This window comes from Orbicella franksi, chromosome 7, assembly GCF_964199315.1.
Source record: "Orbicella franksi chromosome 7, jaOrbFran1.1, whole genome shotgun sequence".
Taxonomy (NCBI): Eukaryota; Metazoa; Cnidaria; class Anthozoa; order Scleractinia; family Merulinidae; genus Orbicella; species Orbicella franksi.
Window position 1 is genome coordinate 4,043,000 of NC_138151.1, and position 19,695 is coordinate 4,062,694.

The 19,695-nt window shown below is 40.0% G+C and overlaps 2 protein-coding genes across 2 annotated transcripts; one reads left to right on the plus strand and one right to left on the minus strand.

The window, feature by feature from the left end:
- Positions 1–37: 37 nt before the first annotated feature.
- Positions 38–6,709, plus strand: LOC145492858 (uncharacterized). The gene has a single exon (XM_081472232.1). The coding sequence runs from the start codon at positions 1,820–1,822 to the stop codon at positions 3,308–3,310; it is 1,491 nt and encodes a 496-aa protein (XP_081328358.1). The 5' UTR covers positions 38–1,819; the 3' UTR covers positions 3,311–6,709.
- A 79-nt stretch (positions 6,710–6,788) lies between these two features.
- On the minus strand, positions 6,789–19,055 carry LOC145492859 (cysteine protease ATG4B-like). The gene is made up of 14 exons (XM_081472233.1): positions 18,915–19,055; positions 16,849–16,926; positions 16,460–16,558; positions 16,315–16,358; positions 16,138–16,192; positions 15,337–15,409; positions 14,446–14,525; positions 13,705–13,922; positions 12,190–12,268; positions 11,075–11,154; positions 10,225–10,287; positions 9,267–9,323; positions 8,499–8,619; positions 6,789–8,386 (listed from the first exon to the last, which is right to left on the minus strand). Exons 1-14 carry the CDS (start codon positions 19,036–19,038, stop codon positions 8,313–8,315), a joined length of 1,245 nt encoding a protein of 414 aa, XP_081328359.1. The 5' UTR covers positions 19,039–19,055; the 3' UTR covers positions 6,789–8,312.
- Between the last annotated feature and the right edge of the window lie 640 nt (positions 19,056–19,695).

Sequence of the window (19,695 nt, forward strand, 5' to 3'; positions counted from 1 at the left end):
GCTCAAATGTTACGCTAATGGATGAACTTTGAATTTATTCCGGTTGAAAAACATCATGAAGGAAACGTGGTTCTTCCGTTGCTTTCTTCTCCGCCCACTCTCTGAGTTAGAGGAGAAAAAAAAAATCAAAGGGGAAGAGAGAAAAAGCCGTGCTTGACATAGAAACCTCTCTGTGTGAGAGAGCTTCCGTTTTCCTTCCAAAACACCAGCCATTTATGCCATTTTTTTGTTTCATCTCACTCCAAACACATTTTTTCTTGTTTATGTGTCATGTGCTAGGATGATGAACCATTCTGTGATATGTAGCGCCTGGTCATGTGTTTTGTCAAGGACGGAAAATTTCACACTTTAAATGCCGTCACTTTGTCTACATGCACAATATTTCGCGGCTGAATTTCCTCGAAAACGCAAAGAGTAAAATCCAAACAAAAACCGTTTTATATCAATAATCACGTATTTTGGTAAATGGAATACGTTTTTCACGCGCGTAAACGGCGTAAAGTTGTCTGCATGCACTGCAGGTCCGGACAAGACAAATTAACAGAGCCCGCAGTGGGATATCAAGTTGATTATCCCGTTATCGGGGGATGATCTGATTTTCAAGAGGTAAAGGTCACTCACAGGCCAACTGCTTTAATCTCTGTTAGTCTCCAAAAGACACAAACATCTTCAGTGGGCTTAGAGATAGACACTGTTTTGATTAAAACGCAATCTAAACAGTTGCGAAGGTTCGGAAAATACGTGAAGATCGTTTACTTGTTTTTGGAAAGAATTTGAGCCTGCGGAAATTACAGTAATATCTTTAGATCTGTGATTGTAATGGCATCGTTTTCTACTACTTGGCTGACAGATAAGACAAGTAAGCTATGAAAGAAAACAGCGTCACTGGAGACGTAAATGTTCTGGTCGCTGGAACAAGCGGTAATTAAATCGAAGTTTTCATCCGGCAATGTGTTAAGCATTCAGCAAAGTCGAAAAAAAAATCGAAGGAAATGAGTTCTCGAGGAGGCGTACAAGCAAACTGTGTCATTGTCACAGTAAACATGACAAAACAACAAAGACCGGAAATTTTAAACTCACCGGAAGTTGGTTAAAGCAATTACCATCAATAATGCCTGGAAAATTCACACCGGACTGTGACAGTTTTAATTATTGCTATTGAACTGTTGTTTTACGCGCCTCTGCAAATTGAATGGAACAAAGAACCACTTTGAGGCTATTTTATTGTTTTTCATAAAGTGAATGCTTTGATAACTTAGAGAACGAATTTCAGCGTGTTGGTTTTGTGAATTGCCGTGCTTGTAGAATTTTCTGAGCCCAACCAAGAAAAAAAGTCTGTTATTGTTTTTCTCTCGCTCTCGCTGGTCTGCATGTCATGTGTTTGACACTGTGGGATATTTCAACAAGTTATTTCGGAAGTTATAACATGGGTCCCCTGGGATGTTGCAAAACAAATAATGTAGCTTAAGTTAAGCTTGAAGACTCATTGCCGGTGGATTTCTACCCCTTATGCAGTTGTGTTTTGATTCATCGTTATGCTATCAGATCTTAAATCGATCATACGTGTGAAAACCATAACCCTATCAGTTACCACGCCTTCGTTTAATGGTTTGAAATTTGTACCGCGTATAACGCAACGCGATCGCTGATTGGACGAAAGTATTGTAATGCTGTCAATCGATAGAAACTCCAGCCAATGGCAGATAAACATCAATTTACCCCCAATGGCTTCCAGTGTCGCAAGTAGTTTTCATTGTAGGGTCGTGAGAAGAAGTCAACAGTCCTTAGAAGAGAGCAGATTTGAAACTCTTTTCGCTCGATGCGTTTTGATCACGAGGAGAGAAAAATGGAAGCGGGTCCATTGACTCGAAATTACCCGAATATTTTCGAATGTTTAACGAGCCATAATCCTTCCGTGGCTCCGTATGGCCTACAGAGACCGGTGATGCCTGATAGCGCTGAAGTGACTCAAGACGCTGGACATGGATTTTCATATGCGGAATCTCCCATACATTTGACTGGTATACGGAGCGGCCCGCACGACTTTATTCACACTTTGTCAGGGGGTGGCGCTCAAGGGGCGTTTAACCTGCAAACCAATTATCCCGTCCCAGCTGCATATTCATCGCTGGCTGCCCGTGGAAGAGAGTTCCTGCTACGCCGTGAACACGCAGTAACGCTGCCTTCTGTATCGTTACCACCTCACACCATCTCTGTGGACGTGACAGCTTCGTCGGCAGCGAATCTCGTTGTCCCAACACCGCCCCCTTCTGCGTTTCACCAGACGATCTTCACAACGAGCAATGTTGCCCTCCATGCCATCAACCATCCAAGTTTCTCCAACGCTCCGGCCCCGCTGACGTCGCAAACGTTCGGGCAAGACGCCGCGCAACACGCCGTTACTACTTTCCCGAATGCGGTTGGTCTTTCGAACGTGCAAGCGTCACCGAGGTCAGAGTCCAGCCACAGCAGTAGCGACTTGCAAACGGAGACTTCCCAAGGAAGCATCGCTCTGCCTCGTCCAAGCCCGCTCAATGCAGTGAAAACAAGCATTGTTCCGTCACCTTCAAGTGTAATGCCGACCATGGAGTTGTCATCTAATGGCGCTTTTCTCCGCTACATAAAACCACAAGGGAAGCTAGAGTTCGTGTGCAGATGGACTCTTCAACAGAACGTGCCTTGTGCTAACGTGTATGCAAGTATACAGGAGCTGGTGAAGCATCTTTCCTTGGAGCACGTGGGAGGGAGCGAAGGTAATTCCTCACACATCTGCAAATGGTATGAGTGTCACAGGGGCGGCAAGCCGTTCAAAGCCAAGTACAAGCTTATCAATCACATTCGCGTTCACACTGGAGAAAAGCCCTTCTCCTGCCCCTTTGCAAACTGCGGCAAAACGTTTGCGCGCTCGGAAAACCTCAAGATTCACAAGCGCACTCACACGGGAGAGAAGCCGTTTGTCTGTGAGTTTCCTGGTTGTAACCGTCGTTTCGCCAACTCGAGTGATCGTAAGAAGCACTCACACGTTCATACGGCCGATAAACCATACCTCTGTCGAGTGCCAAGCTGTGGCAAAAGTTACACGCACCCAAGCTCTCTTAGGAAGCATTTAAAGATGCATCTCAAGGCTGCAAACGGAAGCCTGGCTTTGGACACTAACGATACTTTGGCGGTGATCTCGCAAGCGGAACTACAACTGAATGGTTCAAGTGCGTCTAGAAACATGCAACCATGGTTTGCCCTCGCTCAACAATCAGCGAAAAATTCTATGTCACTGAATGCTATACCTGTGAAAGAAGAAACCTCTAATTGATTTGCCTGAACACTTGATTAAGACTCTGAACGTTTTGGAGGAGGAAAAATCATAACTGATCGCGTTGTGAGAATTCTTCTTTACGATGGAAACGTTCGGACAGTCAGATGGTGGATTGTTGTAACATTTCTTAGACAAACGTAAATCGTTTGTTTTACTAACCAATATTTAAGAGCAAGACAGAAATTCGAGATTTTAATTTGTTTGAAATCGTTTTCAAGTCGTAGATCCGTTTCGGTTTTTTAATCCTCGCACATGAACAAAACACATGATTCAATTGATTATCTCGACTTCGTACAGATTTGCCATTTGTTAATAATCAAAAACACATTTTTTTGCAAATTCTTACGTCTAATTTGTACAGAATCGTATTTACAAAGAAACAAGAATTATATGCCATCGTTCGCGTTCGCGTCAGTAATATCGACAAATATGTTCGTAGTAATTTATTTTACAATCTATTTTTTCAGGCTCGCGTCCAAACTCGTACGATTTAATAAAAATAAGGATGGTGATGATAGATGTGTCCTGGCTTTATGGCAATTTTCTGCCTCTGTTTGTCTTTGAGAACAGTAATATAGGCAGCCTAGGGTAAGGTCAAAAAGCATGTGTCGACACTCGCTTACATATAACTTCTTATGAACCATTTATTGCCCTTCGGGGGGTGGATACCAACGGGATATTTATATGCGGGAGAACAGATTTACACAAACGCGATTTGCGAGCAAATTGTTACACTGTTGTTACATTATCTACTGCGCCAGGTTCAAGATGCGTTGATAAACGTGGTTTTGATTAAAGCGGGATCGGTATCATTCATGTGCAGCTAGTGTCAACACGACATGACCACTGATCTCGAACATTCTAGCAACTGTATTTGCCAAATTCTATTTTTGAGCGCGCGTATGTGTGTTTCACAGACGTATGGAGAAGCTCAGCGAAATCTACGTGTACAGTAGACCAGCGTGGTTTACGACTATACGTAAGATCCGATCGAAAGGGGGCCGCACAGCTTTGGATGATCGTGAAAGCCTTTTTTTGCACTTGAAATAAATTGAAATCTTACATCCCCCCAACTGAGGGTCATGGTTTGGTTTGTTTAGTTCTTCCGCATGTTTTGACTAGTTCTCTAAATCGCTTTTCAAACAGACCACCAAAGGATAACCGCGTAGCAAGATAAAGTACTTAACGTTGGCTAAATGCAAGAATGTATTTAGACAGTTCGGGTAATTGAAGTAATGACTGCAATTTTTGCGGCCGTTTATGCGCGCAGTTTCTTCATGTGCGCAATTTTTGCATGTGCGCTCCATCTGATACGCGCGCGTTGACCTTTTTTCCGTTCTACAAGAACTGAAGTATTAGATGGCTGATCGCTAATCCCGTTTATTTCCAGCTATGCCCTTGAATCAATCACGGCTGATCGCCTTCCACTTCTAAGACAATCTGCTCGTAAAGGGAACATACATGGAAAACAAGCAGGTCCCAAGAAATCATATTAGATACGTTTCTCCAGTTTCGAAAAACAGGTATGCGATTGCGATCGGGTAAAGCTGTTCAAGTCACGGCTATTTTAGTACTGTACAACATTTCCGTACACAAATATAAAGAGGCTATTATCGAGTTGATTTTGTGACCCGTTTCTCTCCTAAACATTCCTGGATGTTACTTTACTCTTATCAGAATGTTTTCATGTACCTCACACGATCTACAAAGTATCAGTGTTATTTTTACTTCCGTTCATGTGTGTTTGGTCCAACGCTTATTAAATGTCGCCATTGGGCCGATTCTTAGACAGCTTAAGCTATAGTTGGCAGTGCATGTTTTTGATAATTAATTCTGTTTATTGCAGTCATCGTGGGTTGTGGGTTTCATTCTTTCGTCGAGTTTTATCATGATAGCGTTGTTAAATTCGCGACGCTCTTGACATTTCGAAGCGTAGGGTTGCTTTTTTGAGGTAGAACACACACGCCGTGTTTGTGAGACCTTCAAAGAGCCCATTTGTCATAGCATAGCATTCGAGTTATGATGAAATTGGACGCGCTTCTTCCAGTTGATTGCGTACAGATTTGAATGGTTTTCACTTCTAGATTGCTCGGTAGACGAAATTGAGTATCTAAAAATAACCCTTAGAGATGGTAAAAGAATCTTTTAATTTGTGCTTGCCGTAGTCTGAGGGGGATTTGGGTTTTAAATGCGGTTTGCGGTATTCGGGACAACTTTGAAAATTTTTGCGATCTTTCTGTAACAGCAAATTTTTAATTGCGGTATTGCGGCATGCATTCTTTTAACCCGTTCGACGTTTTGAGCCACGATAGTAGGCATGAAAACTTAATATTCTTTATGTTTTCCCGACTATTCCATCAACAAGACGCCTTACTCCGATGAATATGCAACATGTTCGTGAATGATTGTTTGTAGTTCTAGTTAATCTTCAATTTTTTTGCTAAAACAACCAGTGAGGTTAAACTCCCCGGGGTGGGGCTGCCGTATAAAAAAGACGCGGGTACTCGTCGGAAATTTTGAAAATCGCCTCCAAGAGGTACCAAGATCCTGCTTTGTGGGCGCGGCTTAAAATGTTTTTTTTTTTTCACACCTTATAGGTCAATTCTCAAACAACAATTAATCTCCTGCCCTATTTTTTTCGGCTCAATCCTCCAAAAGGTACAGCGAAAGTTCCCGCTGTGTACCTTTTGAGACTGGACACCTTAAGAGGAACCGCCTTTTTAAACCCTTAAAGGTACGACGGGCACCCCCGTCCTTTCTATCTGGGAGTCCCCCGCCCCCCCCCCCCCCCGGGGGGTAAACCAAGAGACTATGATCGTAGTCTCTTGCTGCCAATCATTCTCGCCACGCGTTTTTGCCGTCGTGAAAACGAAACCGCAAGCTAACGCGGTTTAGTTGGGAAAGAGCGAACAAGCGATGCCGCGACTCCCCTCGAGGCCACTCGCGGATTACGCTCTTTTCTATACCCCGATCAACCAAACAACCAACCACGCAGACTACGTTTGTGGTAACAGGACATCCAATAAACTGGACAGTGATTTATCCGCGGTAGTCCGATTTTGTTTATCACTCGTATGCTTACAGACGAATTGGCCTCCACTCAGTCCTATAACCATTATAAATTTCTCTTGTATAATAGTCTTCGATGTCAAATGTAGAGGACAGAAAATATAAAGACCAGCCTCACTGAAAAGTTCAAAACGAAAATCGAAACTGAGGCTTCTTCTGGATTAACTCAATTCCATCTAAATTGTTTTCTATCAGGCCTGGGTTGTTTCAAATGAAGATAAACTCCATCCAACGGATAAATCACAATCCAGTGTGTAGCGTGGCTAACTCTTATCCACTGGATAGCGATTTATCCGGTGAATAGCGTTATCCAGCCTTCCAACAACTGGGGCCAGAACTTGTTTTGAAAAAGACACAACAAGAACCTACGAAACAAACTGTTCAGCAACAAAAGAAGGCTAGAATACAAAGTTTCATTACATTTTATTTGGAATTATACATTAAAAATATATCTCCTGGTTCATATACAATACTCGTTTTCCTCAGCACTGGGAAAACATATATTCAACTTCATAATCATTCACAATAATAAACTTCCCATTTTATACACCTGTCCTCTTTTCAATCTCCTTTGTCTTTCTCTAATTATGTAGTCATGAAAAAGAAAAACCCACCCGTAATACCAATATTTAAGAAACGTTAAATGATAAAATTAACACTTAACTGAACAAAACTGAATTGTAACGAAAGAACGTCAAACCCTGCATGTGTGTAAATGTGAATTGCTGTTAGAGCAGTTTTCAATTGAGTGTCGTAAAACCAAAACCGAAGTTATAACTTTGGCCAATCATAAATTACAACGACGCTTGAGTTAACTAATCAAAACTCAAACAAAAACACGTGTAGCCGTGAAAATGCGTGGGAAAACGTATCGCGCCAGTCACAACTAGTTCTGGTTTTACTTTTTGATTGGTTGAGAAAGTGGCGCGAGATTTTTTAAGTCAATGCGAATGACTTTTGACACTTGAGTGAAAACCGCTCTAAAACGAAAGCGATGATCCGTTCTCTGAGGAAGTAAGATTACCTTTTCACACGCAAACTCATCATCTTTTCGCGTGTCAAACGTGTCACGCGCGTGTGCGACACGCATGACCAGCAACGGCGGTAGTGATATTTTGTTCTGATTAAAAATGGTTTTAAAGATTTAAAGTATTGAAAGCGGAAAAAGAATTGAATAATCAGTTAAAAGAGGTGTACACAACCTTGACAGGATCGCCATCAGAGCGATTTTAAAACTTTGTGGTTTTTAACATGTGAAATAATAAAATTATTCGCGAGAACACGCTGTTTTGTGGTCCATTCATCGAGATAGCCGCCTAGGGAATTACATAATATATGATTTAAAGTAATCAGAGTCGATTTTTTTCCCTATCATCTCTCGGTAAAAGGCTGGTTCCGCGCTTTTTTAGCATGTTGCGAAGCAACATAACGGAAACTTATGGTACCAAGCCAGAAAGAAAACCATGAGGGCCACAGCAACGGGAAAGGCGTTAAACGAAAGGTTTAATGAGCAGAACAATGGCTGTGCACGTGCATTATAATTCTTGGTACATTTCTTGGCCGTCCTCTGCTCAACAACAACGTAGAATGACCAAATTCTGCGTTGCCTGGAGAACGTGAACCACGACGGCTATTTTTTTAAAATTTTTATTTCAAATTAATCGCTGTGTCCCAGATTCAGTCTCGGGACAGTTCTGACAGTGACGAACAAAGTAAATGACTTAAGGGCACCGCGAGATTTAAAATAATTTTTTAATCGACGTTGTCCTTGGCGTCGCCGTCGTGGTTACTTAAACTCTCTATTACCATTCCCAGAGCACGAAAACAAGGCAGGTTTGATTTAACGGCCAATCATACCCCCTCCCCCAAATGCCCCAAAATAAAATATACGAGTCTCGATTCACTGTCTATTGCAATGCAATCTGTAAGACTACAAAATTTCATATTCCCCATCTGTGTCGAATTCTTTTGGCTCGTCGGACTCATAGTTAAGCTCTGTGAAATCTAAAAAAGGAGGGAAAAACAGTGTAATAAAGAAACATTTATCAGTTACGCGGTTCGTAATGGTCTCAAATTTCAGCGAGTTTACGTCACGTAATTGGTTCAATCGTCTAACCTGATTGCTGGCTGCAGTTAAGCTCGTCACCAGGTCTCGGCGGTATTTCTAATGAAGGCCAGTGAGGTGGTCTTTCATCAGCCAGCTCGAACATGGGTCTCCTGTGACCGGAAAGGATATGCTACAAACAAGATAAAACAACTAAGTATGGGTTTCCTGTGACCGGAAAGGAAAATTGTAAGCCGTAAGCCCTGGGCTTAAGGGGGCTTATACAACTTTGTAAGGGGTTTAGAATGAGCTTTTAAAGCTTTCTTAAAAAAAAAAACGGCAGTGTTGATCGCAATACATTTTGCATATACTGGTGTTTAATTTAGCTTTAAAACATCATAATAAATCGATTTCATTTCATGCTTAACTAGAAGAGGCCTTATGTCCGGGCAGGGGTGTGGGGCGGGGGGGGGGGTCTTATAATCAGAAGTAATATTTTGTTCACAGGTACATGGATCTATAACCGGGCGGGGGGGGGGGGGTTATACGCGGGAGGGCTTATAAGCGGCAGTTTACCGTATGCTACAAAGAAAATAAAACCACCAAGTTCGCCAATTATCTTTATCTTATTACAGTTCCACTGAGGAAAATGGCTGAGCTTTCCAAATCCGCTTTAAATTTAATGTTTGTATTTCTTAAGCATCCATGTTTCCCCGCGGTTTCCGTTTAGCAGTTAAATTCTAACGTTTCTTAAAGAACACAATAATTTGTAATCCTCTTTGACTTAAGAACAATGCTTTCATCATGATCAGAGTTATTACATTATTAGCTAAGCCGTACTTGGCGAATCTGTGTACAAAGGTCATCAAACTCCTCTTCAGATTTACAGAAAAATCCCTACAATAAAAACAAACATTAATGGCATGACACTCAACAGCGCTAGAGCGGATCGGTTTTTGTTACAATTTTACACTTGTCACAACTTGCGACGCGTGGTTCATGAGGACTCAGTTTGTAAATTTACAAACGATGCTCGCAATTTTTAATTATCTAAACTCTCTCGCGTGGAAATTGAAAAAGAAAAGACAAAATTTGATTTTGCAAACTCTTGAAAAAAGAACAGCACAGCTTGGAAGCAGAGCTCAGACGCAAATGAAATTCAAGCATCGAAAAAAAGGTCACGTGATTTCGTGCACCCGGCAAGGGAGGTTTACCCGCCAAGATATCGTGTGAATTGAGAAGGCAGGTCAAATCTTCAGTTGAGTTCACAAGAGCTGTGTTTAGCTTTTCATTCATCGCTTGTTCAACCATTGCGGATGCGTGGGTCACAGAAATATTGAGGGGCGGTCTGAAACTTAAGAACATTGCGTGAACAAAGAGAGGAAACGAAATAATACGAGCTTAAAGAAGTTTACGGGTGGATGTAAATTGTCTTTCTCGAAAGCACACACGACCGGGCTAAATCGCTCGACCTGAGTCCTGCATTAGCTTTAACCGGATTAAACACTTATCGTGTTTTGAATTCTCGACCGTAAGTAAGGACGTTCTTCTACACGATGTTTAAAATGTCATTTCAAAATCGGTCAAAGTCACAATAGAAACATAAAATCTTGACCTGAATTAATCTGTAAAAAAACTTCGGAGTCCATTGATTAATTGTAATCTCAGATGAGCTGTATCTGGAACTAAAGTGTAACGCATTTGGCACGAACAGACAGCTGATTAACTTCAAGAATTGTATCTGTTATGCTTAAACACAGGATGTCTTGTTACGGAATCAAAACAGAGCTCTCCTTACCAAAGCTATTGATGGATCCAGATCTGAAATGTTCATCCGGCTTGGATAAACACAGTGATAACTCTAAGAAACACAAAACAAAGAATTCTAAATACTAAAAGAAATTGTTTCATAATCTCATTCGCGCATCCTTGCTCAACGTTGACCAGAGGATGGCGGCCTCTTGGAATGAGAGAGATTACACTATGCCGAAGGAATTTCTAACCGCAGCAGTCACCGGTCATTTTAAATTTGTCTTTGAGGAAAACTCGGTCAGGGAAATCACGTGATTATCGTGACGCCATCGATTTCGAAAAGCTCTGTTTTCAAAATGTTTTCCGTCCACACGAAAACGAAAAGCCGGCGTTTTCAGATTCCTCCGGTTTGAAGAGCGTTTTCGAAAAGCTCCGTTTTCTTGATGGGTAAGTGTGGACGGTAGGCCTATCCATAGAAATTAAGCTAGGGTTCGTGCCCTTTTTCAGAAACAAATTTCCAGGACTTTTCCAGGACTTTTCCAGGACTCTAAAATTCACATTAACCCTTTCACTCCCAATATCTTAATGATAATTCTCCTTACTGTCTGCCATACATTTCACATTTTTTCACTCGAGTTGAACACATTTCCAGAACTTTCCAGAACCAGTAGCCCTTTTCCAGGACTTTCCAGTCCAGGAAAATGCCACAATAAAATTCCAGGACTTTGCAGGTTTTCCAGGACCTTTACGAACCCTGTAAGCTGCGTTTTCAAATTCCTCCGGCGTAGTGTGGACGCTGTCAGTCTTACTCTACTCGTGTCCTTACGCACTGTTGTTGCAATTGTTTTCACACAAAATAGGGACTTATTACAGTTTTAATTGCCTTGAAACCTTACCTCATCTGGAATAAGACTCATTCTTTCTGGGTTCACAGCCTGCTGTGTTGTATGAGGGTCCAGATACAACAGATTATTACCTTAATTCAGAAAGAAAAAAAACAATACAGGGACGTTATTTAGAGCGATCATCGACATTGAATGAAAAGTGAAATAGCAGGCGTCTTCAATAAACTCAAATGACGCGTCCAAAACTGATCAACAGAGAGAAAACCAACTGAGCGAGTTGTCCATCAACAAATAAGCAACTATAAAAATATAATACGATAGAAAGAAAATAAGAGGTCTACGAGTTTTTGCCGAGTTACATCGCAGACACATATCCAGGAAATGATAACATTCTGGGAAACACTAAAAAGTCTCGCAATCATTTTCAAATTCTGTCGTCTTGTCTTAGGAAAATCGCCAACATAAATTACAATTTGCTCTTCCTTCAACAATTCTTTTCATATATTTACCTTGGTGTCTTGTGACTATTTCGCGAAGGTATTCACTTCGGTCAAAATTTTAGCACTGCTTTGACCGAAAATGCCGCAAAGTTGCCGTAATAATGACCCTTTAAATTAAAAGGGACCTTTTGCCTAGTCTACATGTGCGGCACAAATACAAACTCAAACACAAGTGTGTGTGGCCCACCGTAACGCGAACGCAAACACGAGCAACGTAAGCCCAAGGAATGAAAAAGTTTCCATTCTCTTGCGCTTGTGGTAAGGTTTACCAGAATGCGCGCAAATTCTAAACGCACCGGAAGTGCGGAAAGAGCGCCCATGTCAGTCCTACCCCACATCACACAGTGCACGAAGAGCGGACTGCCCGTTTCATCGCACTGATTGCACTTCACTCCGATACTGAATATATGTAGCAATTCCGAAATTGAGCCTTTTGTGGAGTTGAATCAGCGATGGATATAGGCTGCCAATTTGTTGCACACAATTTTGCGCCGTATCTAGTACTTTGCTTATGGTCGCGATTGAGCTTACGTGGCATGCTCTAATCCTGTGTTCAGACTTGTCTTTTTGGACAAAATGCAGCTTAAGTTGGTAATAATAGAGCACTGATGAAACTCTCGTCAAGACATGCTTCATTCCACTATAAGAAATCAAATTTACATTTACCGTAAAATCCTATAAAGTAATATGCATGATTGGGTTTTCCACCAATAACTCCTACAGATTGTCTAAATGTGAAACAGGCCTGTTTAAAAAAGAACAAAAAGGAGAAAGATATTCTTAAGCAACTTCAATTTTTCAATATGACTATAACTGAATTGACATGGTACAGTGTCTAGAAGGACTAGAAGGATAAACGAGAATTTTACAAACAGGAACACAGCGCTACACAGTACACATCCAACACACATTACAGAGATTTGGATTTTGAAATTCAAAAAGTTTTTGATTTTCTATCGAATTGTCTTGTTTTGCAGTCAATCCTTTTGCGTTTGGCAAATCACTTTGAGAGCTCATTTGCCTTCTATAATAATAAAGTTTAAAGTTTTTTCGTTTTTTTTTTTCTTTTTAAAGTTCTCCTTTGCCACTAGAAACACGAAACATCCCCAAGGTCACATATCACCCCTCGAGAAGAGCCCAGTTTCGGTATCGCAGTTGGAAGTTGTAAAACACCATCAGCAGCATCAACTTTACACTCAAAATCTGCTTGATTCGTGCACTACTCTGGGAAAGAAACGATCTTCCCAATCGTCAGGAAGTTCTTGTAAAATTAGGGAGTCAAAGCAGTCCTCTATTAACTTTATTTGGAGAACAAGTCGGTTGCATGGGGTTTTTCCATGTGACGAGGAAAGTATTATAAGCAGTTTACTGAAAAATTTCAATAGTAATAATAAAACTGACGTTTCGATGTTGCTAACATCATTATCAAGGTAAAAATGACAGTTTTATCGCGGTGTGAATATAAATTATTGAAACTAGTATAATAGACATTTGCATGTGGTCTCACTTAAATAGTTTCGCGCGGATAGAGTCAGTTTGCACGTTCAGAGTTGGTTTGAGATCTTGAATAACAACATCGAAACATCGGACAACAATAGTTTTATTATTTCTATTCAAGAAAACTTAACAGTTTGTTTCCTCTAGTGTGACTTGGCCATTATTTTTGGTCAGTTGTCTGTACTGCACAAAACTCATTTGGTTTGACTGGCCGTATTAACCAGTGAATTTATGAAATAATATACGTCTTAAGATTTCACAATGTGACCGTTGGCTGTATTAATGCTGGGGTGGCCGTATTAAGGGTGCATGCATATTCTAGTCTGATGATGGTATAGTTCTTATTGAAATATTTATTATACAGCTCTTAGCTAAAATTACCACTTGTTCTCTAGATTTCGACACAGTGAACATTCTCGGATTATCATTCATTCTGTAAGGGCGTTTTCTTATAAGAAAATGTATGGGGACAAAACAAGGTGGTTCCATTAACGTGGTGACTGTAAAGAGGGGTTGATGGTTCCACTGTACTCTAAATCAATGAATGCCTCAAAAACCAGTGAGCCTAGTAAGCCACATAGGCCTGAAAATAAAGTTAAACTATCCTCCTCCCCACACATCAAACACAGTGGTATTTTGGCCTGGAATTGGCAGAGCTGCTCAGAGTAGACACTCTGTACTTACCTTGAATGGTTCATTATACACAGAGTTCATTTCTGACAGTCCTAATCTAAGTGGTATAAAGAGTAAGAGAGGTCTCCATGCTTGTTTTTTGTGTTTCACATCATCTCTTATGTCTAGTCCAGTTTTTCCTCTGCGTCTTTCACTGCCTGTTGATGTGCGACTGTAACAAGTTGCCTCCCCATGAGTCTTTACAGGCGAATCTCTTTTGCAAAGTGTTTCTAAAGACAAAACAAGTGTTTCTAGAAAATCCTTCAAGACGTTTGATTTGTAGTTTGTACAATATTAATTAAAATGTCTTTTTGTTACGCATGGAAGAACAAAATATCTCAAATATTAGTTAAGTGATCGAGATAGATTTCTGTTTCTCACACTGGCTTATGATCCATCAAATATTTTCGTTTGTGCGATTGGTCTAGACGCGACACATGATTACCATATTTACTCAGCTAAGACTGGGGAATATCTGTGTGATATTAGTAATTACCCAATTTTGAAAACTGTATGTGTTGCAAAAAAATTTGAAGGAGAATAAACAAAATATTTAGCCTCCATTTGGTGCTAAAATATGCTCAGATATTTGTCCTTGGACATTTTCTGTTCCTGAAAGCTCACAGTTTTCCTTGAGTTTCACTCTTGCAAAACTTGCTTCTTGGAATAGATAATGTGCACGGACATACATGTATATCTAAGCACATTTCCGGGCCAAGTGGAGGCTATTGTTTATTTAAAATCATAACTTACTGATATCATTAATTATGACTGTGTTGTCCATGGCAATATGTACACACAACGAACTCCAGTCATCAAAAGATGTTAGTTTTCTGTAGACAAACAACAAAACAAAAAACACTTTTCACTCACACTTAATTTTAAGCAACAGTCAGCAATAAGAGCAGTTAATGTATCAGTCAATTAAAAACTTTAACATCCCCCCTGGGCAACCCCCAGGAATAAGATGTCTTGAATTTTTAGTTGGTCAAATTCCCATCTCTTGGGCAAAAATGCTGTTCAAATGCCCCACCTTAATTAGGGTCACACTATGCAATTAACTGCCCTAACTCCTGGGTTGAACATGAAAAATAGAGTAAAGGAAAAGAAAAATTAAAACAGATTACCCTCAAATGAACACTTAAAGCTTCTACTGTACGAAGATTGATTCTTTTATGTATTATCAAACTAAAAAAAGTGACTTAATTTTCACAAGCGACACTTTGTCTTTACCTTTAGTTTAAGCCCAATCTCGTTCCCAGAGTCTTCATTCCCCTTGATCAGCGGTCAGAAAATGAGAGCTCTGGGAGCAACCATTTTGAAATAACCGAATTCTGCCCATCCAGTTTCACTGCGCAGTCTGCATCTATGGCGCATGCCTGAAATGGTTGCTCCCAGAGCTCTCATTTTCCAACCACTGGTCAAGGGGAACAAAGACTCTGGGAACGAGATTGAAACACTCCAAAAACCTTTTGAAGGTAAAGATTTTGATCCACAATATATACAAATACCAGTGTCCATTATTGCAACTGTGTATTTTTGCAAAAAAAAAAGAAAGAAAGAAAGAAAGAAAGAAAAAAAAACATCTATAAACAGCAGGCGCTAATTAGATTAAAATTAGTTAAGGCAGATGTAAAACCTTACTTGAGTACTTGTGCAATGGTGTTTGGACCAAACCAACTCCCAACTGGTTTGCCTTCAGATACACCCATCTGAGCTAAAGTCATAACAGAAGGTTACATTCACTAAAAGTAAGGTAAAGTTTGTTCACAGGCAAAAGTGGCCCATGACATGGGAACTTAAGCCTTAATAGAGATTCTGTAACATGAAGTGACTTGGAGTAATATTACTAAACAGGGTGCTAGTCCATTGCAGCTTTTAAATTGTCCTAACAGTCCACCAGTACATTTATACTAGTGGGTGAGGAGTGTTGCATCATGCCAAACAACACAACACAGTGAGCCTTCCTAGGGCTCAAACCAGGAATGCTATATCAGAGTCCAGTGTGCTCACTGTTAGGCTGTCATGCCTACTATGACCATCACTGCTACCACTTAGCAAAATTACGCAAAATTATATGGGTCAAGTTTCTGTCACACATCTTACTCTGGACTTACTTATCACAAATGAGAGAATACTTTTAGTATGAAGTGGAGCCCTGCCTCTCGGCCACCCCATTAACACTGCCACCTCATTAATACAGCCAAGTTTATTCTGGCCTGAACAAAAGCTCAGTCAGTCATTTCTTATTTAAAGAAACCCTTTAATATGGCCACCCTGTTAATACCGCCAAATTTTCGTGGCCCATTGGTGACCAGATTAACAGGTTTCACTGTAGATGGTATTATTATACACTCCTTACCATATAAATAAATAAACATAAAATTCTATTTGCTGTTACAAGCTCAAATCATGCACAAAATGATCTTATTTTACTTTATTCACCTATCTGATGGATAGAATATAAACTGTCCTTCTTGTCCAGGAAGTTCTGCAAAATCTGAAATTCATGCAAAGTAAGTTAACACTTAGCATTCCACAAATGATCACAAATGTTAATCCTGGATTCACTTTTACATTCTACTGAGAAAGACCAACACAAACTAGAAAACATCACCAAACCTGCATGTAGACAGGGTTTGTTGTATCAGGATCCCATTGCCAATCTGTAAAAAAAAAAAAATTAATAAATGTTATATTAAATACATAAACTGACATCTAATTATATTCATAGTGAAAGACTGTCATGGGGTGAATAACAACTAACCTCTTCCAAGATGCCTACAAACCAAAGCTTGTGCAAATATCATCTGTCCACATCGCAGCATGCAACCCCATCCATTATCAGCCGTGGGTCCTGTGCCGCCTTTAAGAAAACAAGTGTTACAATATTGCGGAATAACTCAAATCCCATATTAACTAGTCTGTCATAAATGTTGTTTTATTTCATTTCTACACTTAAATACCCAGATGTTCTCAATGGATGTTTAGCTTTAACACAATTAAATTACCATAAATTTATTATGTAATTCCTTACTGCTAAATAGGTATCCATCTAGATACATAGTTGATACTGCTCAAAGAATTTTTCTACATGGATACATTGCAAAAAGAACACCAGTCTGTCAATAACAAAAAATTTTTATTATTACTCACCAATTGCTTGGAAATTTTTTCTGTACGTGCACCACAATCTAGACCTGATATCCCTAAGAATACTGACTGTATCCTCTCCTAAAATATAACACAGGGAATCATTTACCATTTACAAGAAAAACACTAAATGCCAAGTGATGAATGTTGAATTCTCCCTAACAACCAAATCAGGGATGGAAATAACACCCGTCTGTCTATCAATTTCAGGTGATTTCCAGAAGTAACAGAACACTTGCTCACATTTTAATTTTAAACTAAACAAAATTTTAAAATAAACAACAAAAAAATTCATTGGTCCCAGTGGACAGTCCATACATTCACTCTTATTTTAGTCTCTCTAAAACAGCCACCTCTCACAATGGCAATGGCCACTAAAACACATCCCAACTGCCAAAATATCTTCTTGACCTGTGCTGCCCGTCATCGGTCTCTGTTTCTGTTCAGTTTCTGTTTCATTGATATATTTTGATTGTGTTACAAACAGTTTAAGTGCTAACATAAGTATTTTTTTAAGAAACAAACTGTTGCACATCCCAACAAAAAACAGGTGTCATATTACACCCCTACCTTCCCATAACGGCCACCTCTCGACAACAGCCACTTTCCTCTGTTCCCAAGATGGCTGTTGTGGAGAGGTTTGACTGTATATTCAAAAGTGGTGATATTATCCAATCAGAATAATGTTTCTAATTGGCAATATACATTATGTAAACATGTTCTAGCTAAACAAACAAACTGGTGAACAGGTTATTAAGATATTGGCAAAATGACTGTCACAAAGACAAAAGGGAATTAAATTAAAATATATCACAAATAGTCCCATTTCAGTAATTCCTAATCTGGAGGACAAAACAACGGTTGTTCTCTCCCCTGACAGAAACAAACCTTTCAAATGCAGAACAGTCTGATTGTTTTGTCCTCCAGATTGGGAATTAACTGAAAGGGATCTATTGAAAGTTTTTACAAGGAAACTGATTCTAACCTTAAGGTAGAGTGAAAAAATACAAAGGTATCCCTTTTTACACTCAGTTTAGTTGTAATGTACAATGGTGGGACAATATTCCACCAGAATTCACTAAATCACAACAAAATGTGGCTTAGTGTAATATTTCAACTGTTACCTCATTCTGAAAAAGGGAATAATGCTTAAAACGCTCATTTATCAATATATTTTGCAAACCAAACTGGTGTCAAAAAGGAGTTCTACATGACAAAGTTATGATTGCCCAGTCTTCTCGAGTAGCACATAATAAAATCAACGTTTCCCCACATTTCCCAACACCCTATAGTATTCATTCTGGAAACGAGAGACTATTTCTTTCTGAAATACCTCCTTGTTGTTCTTGTAAGAGCAAAACTGCCACCTACACAGCTTATGACAATGTGGTATTTTCCAAATTTGTTTCAGTATATATCCTTAAACTGTCCCCTTCATGAGTGTCCATGTCTACTAATCTAATTTATGATGGAAAGGGGCGCACATGATGATACTAGCGTTGGATGTCACAAGTTTGATTCTCCCACGCACACTGATGGCTGGCAGTACAGGTAACACTACACCATGTACCTGGGGACCAAGTGTGAAATTCGATGCTATTCCAGTAGGTAAAACGTCTTCCTTTCAAACAGATCTTCAGTCATGAAACGGCCCCTTGGAAAATGATTACTTTTTATTCATTATCGTCCCTCAACGACTGCCATAAGGCAAGCAGGTTTTTCAGGCATAAAACATACTCTAGTTAACCCAATAATATAAGCTTATCTCGCCGCTTATTTTGCATGGCGGAAATATAAGCTTATACTTTCGATTCATAGCAAGCTTCTATATTTAACAACATTTATTGATCCCGTCCACTAAAGAAAGACTTCCTTATATTTCATTTACAAGAATTCACCAACATTTTAGCAACAAAATAAAAATTAATAACAAAGTCATTGCCTCGATACATCGACAAAAGACAAAGGAATTATGCTTAGCAAGTAAAATTTTCCTGCTGCAGTGCTGTGAAATTCTGGTATCGTCATATGTTTCAGTATCTCATTTTGGCGAATGAAATTGCCCTTACCTCTGTCAGTGATGTACTGCTTTCCAAGGATCCACACGGGCTCTTTGGTTTTCGGAAATACATCTTGTTCAAAAGAAATTGCCTCGTATGTAATACAAGCAGCATCCATTTCTAGACCCGCCATATTTTCTTTACATCTTCAGTTTACAAAACATCGTCATTTTCGATTCCAGTACCTCGCGCTTGGAGAGGAAAGTACTTACTCATTCCACTCCCCAAGAGCAGGATTGTGGTCAACTCGTCAGCCTTCGCTGGGGTAGTCTCAGTACGAGGGTGCTTACCATGTAGCCAAAAAATCCGTAAATTTCGGTTGATAGTCAAATGGAACAGTAATTTTCCGGAAAATCCATTCCAAGATTGTACACTACCTTCAGAGGTAGTCTTCTTTCTCCGTTCGGAACGGAAAGGCAGAAATTTTCTTACCATTTACTAAATTTTCCAGTTCCCAGTCTCTCACCAGCCAAAAACAATTTTGGGAAATGAATTGTAAATGGTAAGCGCCATCTCATTCGGTTGGTTTGCCGACTTTGGTTTACTCTGACAAATGGTAGGCACCCCTAGGGAGCGTGGGAGAACGGGGTGGAAGAAAAGGGGGACTGGGAGAGAGGGGGAGGGTAATTCATGGGGTACACCTGCTAGCTACAAGAACCCCTTTTCCTTCATTTCTGCGACCACTCTGCGACCGCAAAATACTGAATGGCTGTTACTCACAGAGGCTTTTTTCCGCGTTCTTCTCCTCAACTCCTCCAGTTCCCTGTTCACGCATGCGAGGCTAGGTCCT